Source organism: Juglans microcarpa x Juglans regia, chromosome 4S (genome assembly GCF_004785595.1).
Source record: "Juglans microcarpa x Juglans regia isolate MS1-56 chromosome 4S, Jm3101_v1.0, whole genome shotgun sequence".
In the NCBI taxonomy this organism is placed as follows: Eukaryota; Viridiplantae; Streptophyta; class Magnoliopsida; order Fagales; family Juglandaceae; genus Juglans; species Juglans microcarpa x Juglans regia.
Window position 1 is genome coordinate 1,391,975 of NC_054601.1, and position 13,758 is coordinate 1,405,732.

The 13,758-nt window shown below is 38.4% G+C and overlaps 2 protein-coding genes and 1 pseudogene across 4 annotated transcripts; 1 reads left to right on the plus strand and 2 right to left on the minus strand.

Moving 5' to 3' along the window:
• Positions 1 to 170: 170 nt before the first annotated feature.
• Positions 171 to 5,598, minus strand: LOC121262664 (annotated as a pseudogene).
• Positions 5,599 to 6,301: 703 nt separating this feature from the next.
• LOC121262662 (pentatricopeptide repeat-containing protein At5g11310, mitochondrial) lies at positions 6,302 to 10,239 on the minus strand. Of its 2 annotated transcripts, XR_005940153.1 has the most exons (3): positions 9,504 to 10,239; positions 7,141 to 9,283; positions 6,302 to 6,588 (listed from the first exon to the last, which is right to left on the minus strand). XR_005940153.1 is itself a non-coding variant. In XM_041165244.1 (2 exons), exons 1-2 carry the CDS (start codon positions 10,090 to 10,092, stop codon positions 8,040 to 8,042), a joined length of 1,833 nt encoding a protein of 610 aa, XP_041021178.1. In that variant the 5' UTR covers positions 10,093 to 10,239; the 3' UTR covers positions 7,078 to 8,039. The 2 variants fall into 2 exon arrangements, 1 of the variants encoding a protein (XP_041021178.1); XM_041165244.1 differs by lacking the exon at positions 6,302 to 6,588 and having other exon boundaries at positions 7,078 to 9,283.
• Positions 10,240 to 10,272: 33 nt separating this feature from the next.
• On the plus strand, positions 10,273 to 13,640 carry LOC121262665 (photosynthetic NDH subunit of subcomplex B 3, chloroplastic). 2 transcript variants are annotated; one of them, XM_041165248.1, is made up of 6 exons: positions 10,386 to 10,684; positions 10,794 to 10,907; positions 11,403 to 11,456; positions 11,918 to 11,980; positions 12,312 to 12,374; positions 13,339 to 13,640. In XM_041165248.1, exons 1-6 carry the CDS (start codon positions 10,400 to 10,402, stop codon positions 13,372 to 13,374), a joined length of 615 nt encoding a protein of 204 aa, XP_041021182.1. In that variant the 5' UTR covers positions 10,386 to 10,399; the 3' UTR covers positions 13,375 to 13,640. The 2 variants fall into 2 exon arrangements, with proteins under 2 accessions (XP_041021183.1, XP_041021182.1); XM_041165249.1 differs by lacking the exon at positions 11,403 to 11,456 and having other exon boundaries at positions 10,273 to 10,684.
• The last annotated feature ends 118 nt before the right edge of the window (positions 13,641 to 13,758 follow it).

The following is a 13,758-nucleotide window of genomic DNA, read 5'->3' on the forward strand; positions in this document are numbered from 1 at the left end:
GTCATGACTCATTCTCAAAGAAATTGCTCATTTGGTTTCTCTGATGTAGTCAATTATTACTAATTATACCACTATATTAGCTTGGAAAATAAGGGAAAATTTTAAAAATAAAAAATACTCTGTTCTAGGACAGGGACAAAAGAATAAGTAAGATTGGCAGGAGACAGAGATAAAAGCATATCATAGAAATTGGCCAAGTGCTGTATCTGATAGCTCTGTTGGGTCCCCTCCCTATAAACAAGGAAAGCCCCATCCCACCACCAAAGAAGAAAAATGTCGAAGCCCGAAAGAAATCAGAATAAGGAAAAGCTCGATTACCCTAACCTGTATAGAGTAAATTTAATAAATAAATAAAAATTAATAACACCTATTCCAGATTTAGCATCACATCTCTCTTTTTGCCTCTGGATTAGCTTCTTCTGCCGCTTGAACAGGGTTCCTTCTATCTTTTGCTGTAATGCTGCCTTGATGTCCCCCTACAACTAACAGTTTTTTGGCAACAATTAGTGTGTATTGAGCAGATGACAAAAGGAGCATTCGTATCCACAGTAAAAAAATCCTTATGCCCATCATAACAAAGATTACTCATAAGGACAAAAAAAATAAAGAATCATGGCAGGAATATTAAAATGATGTATTTTGGGAGGTGATAAGTCAAAATATAGGCGGAAGTACTGCGAGTATTTAAATCACATCAGATATGAGTGGTTAATAAAATATTGTCGGGTCCAAACCCACAAGTTTAAACTTTTGGATCAATCATTGCCGCTAGTCCAGAATTGGGAAACCTCCCCCCATCTGTAACTTATTTATTTCCCAATGATAGTCTGACTGAGTTCACATGCAGTACAGCAGAATTAACGCAACCATGCGCACCAGTGTGAACAAAGCAAAGCAACCTCTTAAGTAGATTAGTGGGTTACCTGATGGTGTAGATATTTGATCACCGGAGCCAACTCCATGATTTGAAACGCCAGTGGCAGATAACCTCCCACGAAACTCCCGCAAAAGGGCCATGTTAATTGCTGTACCCGTTTCATTGTCTCCACCATGCATGTTACTTTCACCACCTGCCCTCACAGATTTAGGATAGTAGTTTGTCGACCAAGATCCTCCATTTGATCCAGCTAAGGCCATTATAATGTCTGCCTGAAATATATTGGGTAGCAGATAATGATAGTGACTTCTCATGTATATATTTAAGTTTTTCAGGTACTCTTAACTGCATAAAATCCAATGACATTAGGACTGCCAAAACACCCTTAGGAAACCAAGAACAAATGTCAAATACTCGTACAATTCAAATGTTCCTCTTTATTTTGCTAGTTTTAACTATTGCAAATTCTCTATGAAGTAGGTATTATTCAAGGGCTTTATGTGGTAGAACATATTAAAAACCTCCTTAAAACTCAAGAAGGTTCTATTTTGTATTTTCTTTAGCAAATCCACTTACTTCTGAATTTGCCACAAGATCCTTGATGTTCAATATCAATATATCACAAATAGCAAACTAGGCTGTAATGCCCAATGGAAGACCCAAATTACATGGTCTATACTCCAAAAAGGACTAGTCAATGATATAATTGGAGCCCCATTGGAACTTTATAAAAAGCAAGAACTTCTCATTCCCAAGCAATGTGGGCTCCCATACACCACCTACCCTTACACATCATATGGGGTATCACATAAGCCAACTTATGCTGAGAAAGACAGAAAAGAGGATACATTATTCCAGGACAGAGAATGCCAATTCAAGAATGATAAACTTTGACCAATGGAGGCCCAAAACAAATACCACAACAAACAGGATGAGTGGAAATGCCTCATCAAGACTTCCCTAAGGATAATCTAGTAATGTAGGAGTGAACAAATCAAGAGTTCAACAAGTGTGCATAAACGTATTGCCTGTACTTCAATATTGGAGCTTGCTGACATTTTGCAAGCACCGAATGCTTTTGGAAAAATATTTAGGTTAGGCATGATAATTGGCATATGAATATCATGAACTTCTCTATAATTACTTACAAAAAAAAATGATCTGCACACAAATTCTCTAGCAGCAACATGGCAATCTGGTAAATAAAGTTTACGTCCGAAGGCCAAGAGCTTATGGTGTAAAGAAGATGTTCCAATTTGACACAAGTGATGTATACCTAGCAAGTGACTCCAAGCTTTCATGGTACACTACCATGCATATTGAAAGGTTTGTTCATTTGACACCTGGGAACTCATTACAAGTAAATGCAAGCCCAATTTTTTCATCAAAACAAGCTAGTACATGTCCCATGCAATTTATGACACAAATCCAATAAAAGACCTACAGAACTTTTCAGCAAGAAAGACCAACAAATAAGTATCCTAAACTGATTTGACTCTGTGGCTTAGGTTTAGTTGAAGAAGCAACATGGACATCATGTTACTTCAGCACCAAAGCCTTGTTTCTTGATGGTCGTTTCATATCACTAAAGCTTTTTTAAAACAGAAAAGTTTTTTGCAATTTAGTAAAACATTAATTCAAATCTCTGGATATCATACCAGTCCATGAGCGAGTAATCTTAGATCTTTCGGAAACCATAACAAGAATGTGAACAGTTCATAAAAGTTTTTGCAATTCATGAACCTAAATGCTAGCCAACAGAGTTTTTCTATCAGCATTTGTGCCAAACATTTTGAGAGTAGCTCTAAATAGGTTTCCAGTAACTCTCAAAAGATTTTGCATTGCAACTTATAGCTGTGTATTTCTGCTATTGCATGCAGATTAGCAAATTTAGGAATTAACCGTCAGTAAATTTCAGAAGTACAGATTTATAAAAGAATTTTGACAAAATTATTACTAGAAAACCTAAGAAGCAATTAAAAAAAAAAAATCTTCCAACCAGCTTTGCCAAAAATTTTAAATATAGTATGAGCCATGAGGCTTTGTGAGTTCCAAGCATTTTTATCAATCCTCTACCAGCACTGTGAATAGCACAACAATATCATTATAGGAGAGTACAGCTGGGGGAAATGCACTGGAATATGTCTCGTGTTTTATAAATCAGGCAATTTTTACAGAAAGTGGCAGGCAATTGTGAAAAGCCAATTTAATACTAATCAACTATGTAATTTCCCAAATAATTTACCAACATAACCAATTTAGGTCAAGCAATCACCATAAGTTTATTCAACTAAGAGACTATAGAATGACATGCTTAAAAGCTTATTCATCTACCTGACAGTAGAAATGGTAGAAAACAATAACATCAAACAAAGATACCTCCGCCACTGGTAGAGAACAAGAATACAAACCTTGTTGGGATGGACATCATCGAAAACATGAGCTTGACCGCCATAAAATATCGTCATCTGTCGACTAGCAGGTGTTGGCCCAAATCGACTGCAAACACAGCAGATACAAATACATAACATCAAGTATATACTCCTTCCCCTATCCCCGGTGTGGTGTAGTCCCCTCTTAAAATGAAAAATGTAAATGAGATACAGAGCTGGGAATCGACAGTATTTTCAATTACCCTGGAGGAGCAGAAGATTCTGGCTCTAACACAGTAGTCCCAGACTTCTGTCTGCTGCCACTTGGAAGCACTCCAGGTGAGTTTCTTTCAGGCGCACCACTAGTGGCATTAATGGAACTCAAAATTCCAGGGCCTTTCTTTCCAGTTCTAGATCCCTCATCAGCAGCTGAGTGTGAGATACATGAAGGACCGGCAGTGGCGTCCCTGAATCTGTTTGAAGGTACCTGATGCAGGATAGGTGCAAATTGACCCCCACGCGGGGGATATTTTACTGCAACGCCAGCATTCATAGAAGTAGACCAATCCCATTTGGAGACATTAGCATCAGCTCTACTTCCAGTGGGAGGCTGAGACACAAGAGAAGCAGAAGTTGGCCTTAGTGGCTGCATAGCAAATAACACTTCATCATCATTGGACCTTCTATGTCGCTCCACCCCAGCTCCATTTCGGAGTAACTGCAGTAGAACATGATAACAATATAAGAGAACACAAATCCACATATGGAATTCAGTGGCGCTTGTTTTGAGAATAGAGAAACAAAAATCATTATACTTCACACCTTAATCAAATGTGAGTTCTCAAGTGAGTCATGATCCAAGTTTATGATCCCATCCCTAAATGACCCCATAAAAGCAGAATCAGGATGACTTCGCTTACTTCCTGCTATTCTGTTACTTATCTCAGGCCAGTAATATCACTCCTTGGACCATAGAATGGAATCCCTTCGAGATGATTTCCAACCTGTCTCTCTACAAAAATTGACGAGGAAACTTTGATTTAGATGTGCAAAATCCCAGATCGGAAATAACAATAATAATAACAAAGACAACTACAACAACAATAGAAAGAGCAACAATACTGATGTGATCTGTCTGAAATCGCAGTTTCAGCAAAACAACGACAAGTACGGAGCATAACAAGATGCTTAATTAGACTTCTCACTTTGTAGTGAGAATAAAATCTCCCATAATTACGTTCAAGACACTTTTATTTATCAGGGTTAGCAAAAATAAGTAAAGAAACGTACGAAACCACATTAAAAGCGAAACACTAAGCACTAGATACAAAATTTAATACGCGTAATCACAAAGGAAGAAGTTTAAACATAATCAAGAAAAGCCATAAAGAGAAAAAAAGTGAAAAGGTGTAACGGATACAAAAATACCCGTGCAAATAAAGCAGAGAGGGCAATGACCTAGAAAGCAACTAAGCCCTTATTGACTTCACTAGGCCTAACCCATAACAAAGACACCCACCCCACTATGACACAGAGAGAGAGAGAGAGAGAGAGAGTTTCTAACATCACCTGATGAAAGCCAAGACTATTCAATTTATTACAGGGACACACACACAAGCACACCGTATGTCTCCAAATATTAATCAAATAACCCATGAAACTACTGAGAAACAGAGAAATTTCTTAGAGTCGCCGGATGAATAAACAAGAGTGGGAAAAAAAAAAACGTTTTTGTCAATCAAAATGAAGAAAAGCCAAAACAAAACCATCCGAAACTACGAAGGACGTGAAAACAAACAGTAGTTGAAAATAAAAAAGCAGCCACTAACCGACAAAGAGCAGAGGAAGCAGAGAGAGTATGAGTGACTCACCGGAACCCAAATCAGAAGTGGTGGAGATGAGGCCACGGCCACCACCAGAGGAAGCACCTAGAGATGCGGAGGCAGAAGGCGACTCCGCGGCTTTGGGGGCAAGACCCATGTGTGAATCGGTGGGCTTCTTCATGCCCAGAAAGTCATGGAACATTGTCTTAGCTAATTGAGGTTGTTGGGTTTGGCTCGAACTGTTACTACTAGCATTGGTACTAGCATTGTTGGGCATAGTGGACTGCTGAGCCATTACTTGTATGGCCATTGCTTCTTCATCCCCATATTATTCTTCTGCATAACTTCTCTTCTATAGAGAGAAAAACCAGAAAGCCAGAGAGAGAAGAGCACGATTTTCTGAAAAGATAAATAAATAAACAAAAGGCTAGGATAGACTAGAGAGCGAGAAGAAGAGAGAATCAGGCTTTTCTTGAGAGAGAGACAGAGAACAATAAAAATCAAGGATAATAAATTAAAAAGCAAAAGGTTCTCCTGTCTCTCACTCTCTCTCTCTCTCTCTCTCTCTCGTTAGTGTTCAGTTGTTTTGTTCTGAGAATATAGAATAGACATTTGCTCGTGAGTTACTTGAGATAAGTTGAATTTCTTTACAAATAGAGTAGAGAGGATGACGTGAATTCTGATCTGAATGATAAGATGAATTTATACCAAAAATTTAAAAAAAGTTATGAGTTGTATATATAAAAGTTGAAAAAAAGTTATAAATCTTATAAAAAATTTTAAATTGAGATGAATTTAAAAATTAAAAATTAAAAATTTATATATTAGATACAGCTAAAAATTATATCGAATCAATTCGGTCCAAAGTTCAAACGGGTCCTAAATGTTGGGGCGTGGGTTTGTGTGCTCACGTGTCTGAGCTTCAACTCCACTATATTTAAAATTAAAATTTGTTTATTCTTTGAATTTACTCATAAATTATTCTGAAAGAGATGATGATTGTCTACTAAAATAAAATCTAATGGAACTTCTTGTTGTCGTCAAATACTATTTCCTTCCTTGTTAGAGTGGTGCGATGTGGCGGTGGTGCAGAAAGCAATGGCCACTAATAACAAGGGGGTGATGGGGAAATAACAAACACGTGATTTATTATGGTTAGTTAAATTTATTTTATAATAAAAAAAAATGACATTAATTTATGAGTTTTACTTTAATGTTTGTTATAAACCCAATATTTCTCCCGATCACACTGTCCACGTTTTAAGGAAATTTGGTCCAATTCACGTGGATTCATCATTCAAGTGGCATCCATCGTTCATCTCCAATACCACAATATTCATGAGATAAAACCAACCGTGAAGTATAATCAGAATACATTAACGACTTGAAAACGAGGAGTAAAATCAGAATAGTCAGCTGTGGTTGTCTCAGATGTGGGCCATACAAGTTTCATCAACTCTTATCTCTCATTGGATCACATTCCATTCCATTCCCTCCCTCGTGCACGCCATGTTTTCTCCAATGATTTAAAACAGAACAGAAGAAAAGAGTGTCATCAACAATACGCAAAGCAAAGGTCAACTTTACGTTGATTAGAATTGGTCCGGTAAAAAGATTATCACCTAGGAAAAAGCCTTGCAATTTCTAAAGACAATTTGGTATGCCTACACACATTGCTGCTCACCACTATTTATTAGTCAAAAAGCATAATAATAACGTATTGCCTAAGCCTCGACTCCACAGGGTAACTGTTTCCTGATGCTTTCTCACGGTAAGACATTTGTGCCTTCCGTCCAATCCCCCCCCAACTACGCGTTTCAAAACTCAGACAATTTTGGTCTTGTCAACCTCTTGGATGTGACTTGATTTTGTTAATCTGAGGTCCCAAGACAAGAAATAACAACATCCTTTGTTCTTTCCTTTGAACTTTCCTTATCCCCCACCCCCCCCCAAAAAAAAAAAAAAGACTAGTAAGCAAATCCAAGTACTACCAAGAATTCGAAAAGAAAGGCTAAAGAGCAGGCAATTTCAAGGCAACAAAAAGTATACAAAGAAGAAGAGGTCTAACCATATATATAGTCTAGGCAGGATTCCACAAAAGAATCGATCCTCTTAACAATTTGCTTCGCTATGTGATATATGGGAAATCATTAGTATGACCAGGGCTAGCAAGAAACATGTTACCGAAGCAATTTAATCCGAAGGTCATCTTGCAGGTCGTCCTGAGAGATAAGCTCACAAACCAACATCGTGTCTGGACCGTCTGGTATTGACGTTTTCTATCCCAGACAATGCAACACTAGTTATACAGCAATTTTGTTGCAGATAGGAGTGGTTCATCGAGCACCCTCAATCCCTTCTTAGCAACTGTTGATAGGCCGGGAGTCCCATCAAAACTAATGTCTGCTTGATTTACAAGGGAAATTACAGTTTCATCATCGCTTCCTGAATCACACACTTGCCTTGGCACTTTTGAGACCCAATATTTATAAGGCTGGCTTCCACAAGAACACAAACCAGATAGCTTTTCAGCAGAGACTGGTCAGAACTCTTAACAACCAAGAAAACAGATTAACCGATGCCCAAGCCATCTTTGGTGAAAGAAGAAATGGTGGAAGTGATTGCAACATAAAAAACACTCCAACTCCATTTCAAATCCAAAAATATCTTGCATATTATATTCCTACAAAAACTTGATTTAATAATCCACAATACAACGCACCGTCCTGTTTTCACCTTTCATGGCATCCAACTCAGATCCCGCTTTTTCTTCAACTTTATCCCCCACAAATAAAGCCTGCACGTGCTGATGGGTTCAGTATTGATTTGAGCAGCTCGATTTTAGTCATCCATCAGATTGCTGCACAGGCTGAAATCTAAGCTTTTTGTCTTCCCAATTCAATATCTAAGCTCATCCTATTGCATGTGCAATTAAAGAGCCATTTACTCCTTGTGCTGGCTCTTGGTTTAAGTACTTGGAGATTCATGTCGTGTCAGCTTTTTCTTGATATCTTCTATCAACTTGTTTGCATTCAATTCAACATTCTTGGACGAACCACGCCACTTAACAAGCTCTCTGGGATCTTTAGAAGTCTTTAGCAACTCAGACATTGCTTCGGCTTTCTGGATTATAGATGTTCTCCTTGCACGTGATGCATCTCCATCCCCACGATATGTATTCGGCAAGTTCATTGAATGAGGGACAGAAGACATCATGTCCCACAGTCTCTGTGCCATTTCATTCATTCCTTGTTTCTTTAGTTCATTTTTTATTCTCTGGAAAGTAAGATACTGAGGAATAACACCCCTTCGAATCATATCCTCAAACTCTGCAAAGGCCTCCTCCAATCTATGCATTTTGCAAAGCAAATGAACCAACATAGTGCTTGTTGCTAAGTCCATATCACATCCCCTAGCTCTCATTTCCTTGCTAACTTGAACTGCCAAGTCTAATCTCTCCTCCTCGCACAACATTTTCATCAAAAGATGGAAAGTAAGCCGATCTGGTGCATAACCAGATTCGATCATTTTGGTATAAAGGTTCATACCCTCCTGAATCATCCCATGTTTAGAGAAATACCTAAAGAAATAGTTATAGGTTGTAGCAGTCGGGATGAAGCCCCTACCTATCATCATCTTAAGGATCTCACTTGCCCCTACAAGATCTCCTGCCTTACAAAAACCCTTCACCAGAGAATTGTATGTCGAGATAGTTGGCCCTGATTCTAAAACCAAAAACCGCTCCAACATCCGCATTGCGTCCACAAACTGCCCGGCTTCCCCCAGTGCATCAATTATAGGATTATACACAATAGCATTTGGCTCAATTCCCTCCCGTCTCATCTCATGCACCAACTCAATCGCTATTTTAGCACGACGCATCCGACAGTACCCTTCCACAAGAGTACCATATGTCACAACACTTGGTTTCACATCATCCATTTTCATCTCCTCCCAAAGCCGCTCTGCCTGTTTGAGCTTCCTCGAGCGAAACCATCCATTCAACAGTATATTATAAACACGTACCGACGGAACCCAATTTGGATCCAACTTCCTTTTCTGATCTAAATATTCTGAAGCTACCTTCACGTGGCCTTCCTTGCAGAGGGAATCCAACAAAACCTCAAACAAACTCATCTCTGAATCCGAGTCTTGAATTGGGTCTAAATTACGAGCAAATTCAAACGTCCGGATTGCAGGTTGAGTCATACCTACAGAAGTTTAGCATAATATTAGGATCACAAATCTAGCAGTCATAGTTTCAGGTCCATATATCAAATATCACCAACAAAAGCCTTGAAAATGAAAATCCAGATGTCCCCATTCAGATAACAATAAAATTCCAGAATTTCCAGTTTGAAAAATCAGCAAAGCCAAATTTCATAGTCAAATTACTTGCAAATCCAATAGCATATTGTATTATGTATATACCTGCGCGAGCGTAGCGTCTGATCATAATCGCAAAAGTGTCCCCAGAAACGAAAGCGGGCGGTTTCTCATCTCCACCAATCCGATCAAGGACCAGCGACCACACGGAATCGAACTTCTTAGATTTCCCTAGCACATTGATCACTGAGTTGAAAAGCGTCTCAGAGGATCTAAACCCAGGCTGCTTCTTCGCCCAAACAAAGAGTGTGTGCAGTAATCTGGGGGAATGATCAAAACGATCGAGTACGGCCTGTACCAGACTCGGGTTCGGTTCAATCCCTGTACGGTCTAATGCAGCCTCGAGGGATATACCGGGAGAGATGCTAGGGTCTGTAAGAAGGTCAGAAATGGTGGAGAAGTCACTGAGTGAAGAGTCGGGGTCGGGGTCGGTGCTAGGGATAGGGTTTGGTGTTGTTGGAGAGCAGGGTGGATGGGGCAGTGGAGGCCACTTGATAAGGGGGTTACCGGGAACGAATAGCCGCTGTTGGTCGGAGGAGAATCGGCGACCAACGGTTTTGATGTAAGGGTTCGAGTTTGGTTTGAAAAGGATGAAATATAGAGAAAGAAAACGGCTAGGTCCGCGCGACGGCATTAGGACGGAGCTACTCTGTGCGTGAACAGTTACGAACCCGCGACAACTACTAATAAGTAATCATATCTGGGCAGACTTTTAGTGACGAAAAACTAAACAAGCGGGATGGATGGACAAAATTTTATGAAAACATATTGTGACGAAGAATATCGCTGCATAAACGAGAGCTCGACATAGTGAACGTCTTTAATGTCGTCACAACATTGATCGGAACAATCAATATGATTCGAGGAATGTGAAACGACGTCGTTGCCATCGTACAAGACAAAAAGCGAGACTGCTGAGACAAACGATATATCAGAGATTCATGTCAGTTAGATACCTCTATCTTCGACTAGGCAGCTGCTCCTTGAAACGAGAAGACAACAGCGAGAAAGCGAATGCTAATATATATTATATAATGGCTTCCCTGAGTTTCACTTCCTCGTCTTTCCGGCCACCGGAGTTATCATTTGGCAACGGAAATTACGGGAACACCGTCAAGGTCCACCGCCGAAAGAAATCCATCTCAGTCCCGTTAGCTGCAAATTCGCCAGAAGAATCATTGTCGGTTCCACCCGGAAAGCCTGAAATCGAGCTCGATTTCATAGGGGTGCATTACACATTCAAAATGTTTCATTTTTTTTTTTTTCTTTTGAAAGTACAGAATTTGGGAATGGATAATGTAAAGCTTAACATATTTGTGGTTGTGGTTTTGGCAGCCGAAGTCTGGGAACGACGGGTCGTATCCGGTGGAGAAAGCCAAAGCTATCAGTGGAGAGAAGCTGCTGAGGAACATCATGTTGGATAACAAAATCGAACTTTACGCCACGTATGTAAGTGTTTTTCTTGTAACCAGCCATCGTTCAATTATCCCTATTTATCGATTTTTGACAATCACTGCCTCAATATCGGAAAAAGAAAAAGAAATACCTATCCCTCCATAAAACTTACTTGGAAGTACCGGATTTAGTTGTAATCGGCTATGCACTAAACAGTATCAGAAAAATAAAAATAAAAAAATCCGACCGAATGAACAGTCCTACTTGCAGAACTAAGTGAAGCCCACCAGCCCGGCACTGTCTTTTGCACTAACAACCTGTTGTATACTTTTCTTCTCCAATCATGATTGTCATGGATGATCATAATTTTAATCGCACCAGACACATTGGTGTGTACTTTTCTTCTCCAATTATTATTGTCGGGGATGATTGTAGTTCTACCCTAAGGAAGCTGTCTTTTCTACTAATATGTTTCCTGATCTTGTATATATATTTAATTTTATTTTAAATGGTCCAAAAGTAAAAGATGATGATTACAAACTTGATTAGGGAAAAGTGATGAATTGTGGTGGTGGTGGAAGCTGTGGAACTTGCATTGTGGAGGTATAATTCTGACATTCATCCGGCACATGACATCTTTTATGTATTTCTTAAGTTGAAACTTTTGTGACGCTTTCGAAGTTCAAAGAACAGTTATGTTCTTAGGAAGTAACATGTTTCCAGGTTTGTACACAATCTGTCCACATCTGCGCTATAATTCCATAATGACTGGTCAATTTGAAGCTTCCCTATAATCATTTATAATGCTGAATTTTATATATTAGGTAGTCAATGTGGGACTAAGCAACCATTATTTTTTTATTACCTAATCACTCTTATGTGTATTATTCATATTCCCAATGTAGTACTGGAGTGTTTTAGTGTGCGTGTGTGTATTGATAGGGGGGATGAGGAATATACGAGTCAAACAGAAGCAAACCAGTTGAACATATTTTGGATACAGTCACTTTTTAAATGGTAATGTTTTCTAATTTCACGCAGTTTCGTTGTCCTCTGCTTTGCAGATTATTGATGGAAAGGATCTTTTAAATGAAAGAACAAATACAGAGCTCCGGTATCTGAAGAAGGCAAACACTCTCTCTTATCTCTCTTGCTCAATTGCCTTTGAGCTTAGTTGAAAGTGCTTCTTATTAACACTCTCAAGTTCTCAACCTTTCGTGCTTATTCCATAGCTGGTAAAGTGCTAAACTAAATGATAATGATGGTTTGTAAAAGGTTGCAGGAGTGCTAAATATAGAGTTCAAACAACCTGTTGCTTCTATACAAAAAATGATGGCATTCGAACTGATTATAGCTAACATAAATAGTCTGTTGCTGTGTTTCGATTTTCTTTGGTTCATCATGTAATTAATTTTTAAAGTGATGGCTAGTTTAACTAACCTGGGTTATTATGTACAGAAACCTGAATCTTGGAGGCTTGCTTGTCAAACTATTGTGGGAAATAAGGAAAATTCTGGCAAGGTACTCTTTGAAACAATTTATTCTTCATTAGTTTCTAATATCCATGCTTTAAGTATGTTAAAATGTTACATATATGATACCCAAAGTATACAAGTTTTAGTGAGATTATTTACTTCCGTAGGTACTGCCTTAAAAGAGGTATCATGTCAACTCTTTCCTTTTTTTTTTGATACCCCATGCATAGTGATAAGGGTATGTGGTACATATGGGATCCCACATTGTTTGAGAATGAGAAATTATTGCTCTTTATAATGGTTCCAATGGAACTTAACTGTATCATTGACTATTTCTTTTGGAGTATAGGCCCAAATGTGGCTTGGGCCTCCCATGGGGCATTATACTTTTATTCTCTAGACAGTTGTGATTTTGGTTTTCTAGTAGGATTGGACAAGTATGTTTAAGGATATTTTTTTATGTTTGGAGCTTTTCTTCCTTAGCCAGACCATGTAGTTTTGCTTCATTATCTATTGAAAGAAAAAAGAAGAACTAGTGCTTTTGACTTATGGGTGATTAACATGGAGGTCTGTGATTTCTATGTAATTTCTTGGTTCACTGCCGGCAGAAAGATCAATACTTGGTGTATACCCCGGTTTGGATTCAAGAATCACTTCAACTCATCTTATCTCATCATTACAATTTTTTCAAATTTTCACACAAAATATAATAAACAATTCAACTTTTTCAAATCTCAAAACAATAATAATATTAAAAAATAATATTCTAACAATATTTTATTTAACTTTCATCTAAAACCATCTCATCTCATCTCACTATCCAAACCTCACCTTAACCTGCTACGTGTATTCCGACTTTTAAGTTACTCTAGTCTGGATATATATAAATTGAGAAATAATTTGTACAAGTCTCAAATAGACAAGCTCTGAGCGTGAAGTAATACTAGATACAAGCTTAGAGCGCGCATTTGACAGACTCAATGGTTCTCTTTTGTGATTGTTCTTTGCAGGTAGTGGTTCAGAGGATACCCCAGTGGAAGAAGTAATTAAGAGCCGAGCCCCACTGCTATTTTTGAATGAAGCCAATTATTTATTGCAGAAGCGGATGCATTATTAAGTTAAAAATATGCAAAACACCCAAGACTGGTAGGTAAAATATTTAAAATTCTTGGCTTGGCATGCAGATTTGTGCAGATGTAACCAGTATCTATGTATGCTGCTTTTTCTTAAAAGTAGGAAGTTTTTTGTGCTTTTCACTATTCCATCTGTTGTCCAATAGATGATAAATAAGGGAATAAATGATTTTTCACCAGTTCTGATTTCTCATAGAAACTAGAGTCTGGAGATACCATGAATTTCTGAAATCCAGGCCCATTCACGGAGGAACTCAACCCCTCATTCCCATTTGGACATCCCCTTTAATTAAAATA

What these genes read in the sequence shown, in the direction of transcription:
- LOC121262662 (XM_041165244.1), bottom strand. Translation starts at nt 10,092, where the DNA reads ATGCCGTCGCGCGGACCTAGCCGTTTTCTTTCTCTATATTTCATCCTT. An exon ending in CAGACGCTACGCTCGCGCAG is followed by an intron (nt 9,284 to 9,503) that starts GTATATACATAA and finishes AAACTTCTGTAG; the next exon opens with GTATGACTCAACCTGCAATC.
- LOC121262665 (XM_041165248.1), top strand. Translation starts at nt 10,400, where the DNA reads ATGTCAGTTAGATACCTCTATCTTCGACTAGGCAGCTGCTCCTTGAAA. An exon ending in TCGAGCTCGATTTCATAGGG is followed by an intron (nt 10,685 to 10,793) that starts GTGCATTACACA and finishes TGGTTTTGGCAG; the next exon opens with CCGAAGTCTGGGAACGACGG. An exon ending in ATAAGGAAAATTCTGGCAAG is followed by an intron (nt 12,375 to 13,338) that starts GTACTCTTTGAA and finishes TGTTCTTTGCAG; the next exon opens with GTAGTGGTTCAGAGGATACC.